This window comes from Tachysurus vachellii, chromosome 26 (genome assembly GCF_030014155.1).
Source record: "Tachysurus vachellii isolate PV-2020 chromosome 26, HZAU_Pvac_v1, whole genome shotgun sequence".
NCBI lineage: Eukaryota > Metazoa > Chordata > Actinopteri > Siluriformes > Bagridae > Tachysurus > Tachysurus vachellii.
Window position 1 is genome coordinate 13,713,898 of NC_083485.1, and position 5,452 is coordinate 13,719,349.

The window sequence follows — 5,452 nt, forward strand, 5'->3', positions numbered from 1 at the left end:
ACCATGTTGTAAACATTAACAGATGAACGTTTAGAACTATAAGAAACATTGCTAGCTTTTTTAGTAAAATGGCACACTGTAGGGGGGGGGGGGGGCACGGTGGCTTAGTGGTTAGCACGTTCGCCTAACACCTCCAGGGTCGGGGTTCGATTCCCGCCTCCACCTTGTGTGTGTGGAGTTTGCATGTTCTCCCCGTGCCTCGGGGGTTTCCTCCGGGTACTCCGGTTTCCTCCCCCGGTCCAAAGACATGCATGTTAGGTTGATTGGCATCTCTGGAAAAATTGTCCGTAGTGTGTGATTGCGTGAGTGAATGAGAGTGTGTGTGTGTGTGCCATGTGATGGGTTGGCACTCCGTCCAGGGTGTATCCTGCCTTGATGCCCGATGACGCCTGAGATAGGCACAGGCTCCCCGTGACCCGAGGTAGTTCGGATAAGCGGTAGAAAATGAGTGAGTGGCTCACTGTAACCATGACATCACTTTTCATAGCTAGCTTCCTACAGTATATGACTGCATGTAAAACAAAACACATACAATGTGTAAAAGGAACCAGACAACAGCATTCTGTAAGAAACAAAGATAGACATCATTGTTGCAAATATTTTATTTGTAATGGTTTGTTCAGTCAAGTTCACAATCCAGTGGTTGTCTCAGAGTCAAGGCACAGCATGTTGTGCAAAAGATCCACAGCTTCATGAGCTTTGTTTTTCAGACACCAGGATATCTCACACGGATGAAGAATATCGTTTCACATTTCAGGTCAACACTGTGGATCTGTAGCACGGTTACTGAGTGGATCTCGTTCATCTGGTATGGCTTAGGATACAACAGCATAACCCTGACCTTAAATGTGTTCATTAGGGCGACATGAGTGTTATTTATCATTTAGAAGGATTCCTGCTTATAATCATATTAGTACTGCCTTATGAACACGTGTGCATGCAGTACACAGCTTACTCTCCAGCCAACTGGCAAAACACTGGATTACACGTTATACCTAAAATAAACAGCATTTTCATAATGATTATGAGCAAATTTGCCTTTAAGTTTTAGTGTTCATACGGGTGACATAAAACCTACATAAGCCTTTTCTGAAATAAGTGACATAATATATTCTGTAATTATAAATGCTTACTCTGATCGCTGTCATTACAGTTCATATAAAGTGTTGACCTTTATAACACCTGCATTAACTGACATAGAGCTGTGTTGACAAATGGCTGTTATAAGGCATCATAACACCAAAAACTCAAATTGAAAGCCAGAGAAAGTACACAGTGCTGTCATGACTTTGTCATAAAATTATGTCTTCATGAAACGTTCAGAAGCAGATTAATCAAATTAAGCATGTGTTATTAGAGGATTTTCTCTTTCTCTAACAGATCTATGTCACTTGATGTAGGTTCTGTGTCACCTTGAAATAAAGCGGTCTTTAACTAAAGTAAATAACACAATCTTTCAAAGTGATGATACCTGCTGTGATGTAACGAGACTTAATAAACATTTGGACGGAAATACGGTATGTCTTAAAGAGCTTACGTGGGAGTCATGAAGCCCTTATGAACACTGGCTTAAAATAAGTGCTACTCGTTCCCCCAAAACAAACATCCTGTGAAGTTACAATTTTCTGACTCATTTAACTACAATTTAACTGCAAATCAGTGTATAAGCGCAGGGTTTCTACATGTTCCGAAACAGAAGGGATCTTTTTTTTTTTTTTTTTCACCCAAACCTTTAAGTCTTTTTATATGGAAACTCCCAGCTGCTTATGGTTCTGGAAGATTCTTAATTGTTTTTGTCTGTGTTGTTCTGGTTTTCCCCAGTGCCCATCTGTGCATTTCGCATGAAAGCAGTCTCATCTTCTGTGGAAGCGATCTTTCCATTCTGCTTCAAGCGCTGGCGGGAAAATGACTTTTTAACCCGCTGCCTTCTGCCTACGCATTAATACGAATTCACAGCTTAGCCTTTTAGTTTGTAATATCAGAAATGTGATTTTGTGGCCCAGTTCCACTTGCAGTGCGTGAACTATGACAGCCAAAGAAGCTCTTAAATGACATGGATTCACACATTCTATTTAATCTGTCATTTCTTCCTGTTATAGAAGTTTATTTTCTTGATCATGATGTCAAGAAGCAGAAAACAGCAGATCGTTAGCGTTGAGCCATCAGGAAAAATTCATGAATAAAACATTTGATTATACCTTTTAAATTTATTAAAAAAAAAAAACAAAAAAAAACGTTTTTTGGTGTAAACATTTAAGGATAGTGTGTATAAAGCTGCATAAAACCTTTATAAGCACTTTCGGAAAAAATAATAGTTATAATAATAGTTATATTATGTTATAAATTGAAACGTTAACTATAGCTTATATATATATATATTTATAAGTACCTTATGAGGTGCTTATGTATGATGCTATGAATGAAAAACATGCCAAATATCATGGCAAGGGTAATAAAAAAATGTACAATTGGAATATAATATGTAAATATCGTACGTAAATATAATAGATAATGTTTAAATATGATATGTAAATCCATGGCATTTAGGTTCATCATAGTTTTAACCATAAAGTTTTAGAAATAAAAAAAAGTCTCAGATCAAAATTCTACACACAGGTTTAGGTTTTAGTTATTGAAATGTTTTCAGAAATAATCATGTGTGGTTCAATGTTGCTCCTAAAACTCAAACATCCTTGTTAGCGAATGAGAATTGCAATTTCACAGATTGAAGCAGTTTTTTTTTTTCTAGAAAAAAAAAAATAAAATAAAAAAATCCCACAAAACACAAATTATAAATAAAGCAACAAAAAAAAAGAGCAATTTTTGTCTTAATCTCACAATTTGCTGTTTTCATCTCTTTCAAATAGCTCTAAAGATGACAAATCGCCCCTATAAACTGACTTATTACCAACATGTTAGACCGCTTAAGATATAGAGCCTCTGTAACGAACATAGGAGGGATTTAATTCATTTTATGACACTTAAATAGAAATTCCCACACAAACCTAAAGTCATAACGATGTGAATTAGAGAGCTAGCGAATGAGCTACGAGCTAACGTTTCAGTGATGTCGAAATCTTACGCAGCGCTTGCGATTTGTGATATCACTAGCTTTGTTTCTTCGACTCCTGCCAGCCAATCAAGATCATTTCTACTGAAAAACAAACAAACAAACAAACGAACAAAGAACTAAACCTCCTACGTGCAGTATGTATTTGATAAGGAACTGAGCTCACTTATTTAAGCTGATTATTATATGACACTCACTCATCAACGCGCGCACACACACACACACACACACACACACACAGTGATAAAACTGTAAACCCTTTAGAACTGATCACAGCTGGGTGTTGCGCTCAGCCGTTCAGCCTCTGTGTCACCACCTCCCTGTACATGATAGAGATGTAGATAAAGAGGAGGAGGATGACGAAGAAGTCGTCCATGAAGCCGAGCAAGCCGAACAGAGCCTCGGGAATGAAGTCGAGCGGAGAGACCAGGTAGGTCAGCGCCCCCACCAGGCACAACAGGATCCGGATACGGAACATCCAGAAGAGTCCGCCGACGGAGAACATCTCCCTGAAGGCATGGCGGAGGAGAGTGGGGACGTCACGCAAACGGTCCAGGAGCTACACGATACAGAGAGAGAGACAGAGAGAGACAGAGAGAGTTACTGAAATAATATGAAATAATTTAAACTCTAGAATTGTTGAATGTTCATGGAAGGAGTCTCCAGTGTCAGTTTTCCATAATCTTCTCTGTCTAACGCAAGCATAAACAGGAACTAACTTTTCCATTCACCGTAACTGTAAACGGATAAAAAGTACGGCATATGGTTGAGTAATAAATTAAATACAGTCACATAAACTCACAGATCTGGGCTGTCCTGAGAACCTGCGGTTGTAATCGTTGACGTCGTCGAGGATCAGGTTCGCGTCCGGCTGTCCGTCTCCTTGCGTCTGAGCTCTCTGCTCCGTGCCACGGAAAAGCGGGAACAGCAGAGTCACCTGAGGGCACACGATGGTATCTGAGTGAGAAAGAAAATTATACAAGGATACAAGGAAAAAGCCAGTGTCACTTACTATTTGCCTGCAGATGGGACAGCTGATGGCTCCGAGCCACGTGCCGTAGCGCCAGTAGGCAATAATACAGGAACCTGTGGAACACAGACGATGATGCACAGATTAAAACAAGATGATTCAGGTGTATTTCTAAAGAATACCTGACTCAAGTGCTGCAGAAAGCAAGTAACATCCTATAACAATAATCACAATGTTTATTACCAGTTATAACCAGCTACCAGCTAACTAAGTATTAATAATAACAATATTATCACTATTAATAAAACAACAACAACAAAACAATATTCATTCATTCATTCATTCATTCATCTTCTACCGCTTATCCGATCTACCTCAGGTCATGTGGAGCCTGTGCCTATCTCAGGCGTCATCGGGCATCAAGGCAGGATACACCCTGGACGGAGTGCCAACCCATCACAGGGCGCACACACACACACTCACATTCACTCACGCAATCACACTAGGGACAATTTTCCAGAGATGCCAATCAACCTACCATGCATGTCTTTGGGCCGGGGGAGGAAACCGGAGTACCTGGAGGAAACCCCCGAGGCACGGGGAGAACATGCAAACTCCACACACACAAGGTGGAGGTGGGAATCGAACACCGACCCTGGAGGTGTGAGGCGAATGTGCTAACCACTAAGCCACCGTGCCCACACAAAACAATATTATTACTATTATTATTATTATTATTATTATTAATAATAATGAGGAGGTTTTGGTTCCACTTGTATTAATATATAAATAGCAGCCATCATGTAGCTTGTATATGAAGATTTATACAGATTCACAATTTATTTGATTTCATCCATCACAGACACTAAGAGGTGAGGAGGAAGGATGAAGGAGCGAGAGGCTCACCACAGAAAAGATGACCACAGTTAGTCTCCACGGGGAGAACGGCCTGCTGGAGACACACCGGACAGGACATGTCTGAGTAGTACTGATGTCTCTGTGATGGGGATGCTGCTTCCTGTGGGGGGCCCAATACAGAATACAGAGCAAGAGCAAGACAGACATAAAGACACAAAGAGGCAGAGGGAGGGTGACAAAGAGAGAGAGAGGGGGGGGGCAGGAAAGAGGGACAAATAGACAGCAAGACAGAGGGACAGAGGCAGAGGGACAAACAGAGAAGGAGAGAAACAGGCAAAGAGAAAAAGAGGGACACTTTAGTTTTTATTATACTTGTGATTCACGTTTCTGGCAGCAGGGGTCACTAAAAAGGACAAACTGTCCCTTCTTAACAGAGATTCAACACAAACAGTTCCACATTTAACAAAATAAATAAAATGGTAGGTACCGGTTTAATTGTTAACTAATCGTTTTAATATAAACAAAAAGATTAAAAGGGACCAAATTGTTGGATA

General features: G+C 40.2%; 1 protein-coding gene across 1 annotated transcript in view; it reads right to left on the minus strand.

Annotated features, from left to right (window-relative positions):
- Positions 1 to 587: 587 nt before the first annotated feature.
- The window catches only part of rnf170 (ring finger protein 170), a 6,458-nt gene continuing 1,593 nt past the window's right edge, over positions 588 to 5,452 (minus strand). The window contains exons 4-7 of the mRNA XM_060862605.1: positions 4,947 to 5,058; positions 4,083 to 4,156; positions 3,873 to 4,007; positions 588 to 3,629 (exon numbers count right to left, since the gene is read on the minus strand). Coding sequence (XP_060718588.1) covers positions 3,360 to 3,629; positions 3,873 to 4,007; positions 4,083 to 4,156; positions 4,947 to 5,058 — 591 coding nt within the window. The 3' untranslated portion in view covers positions 588 to 3,359. The remainder of the gene's footprint in view (positions 3,630 to 3,872; positions 4,008 to 4,082; positions 4,157 to 4,946; positions 5,059 to 5,452) is intronic.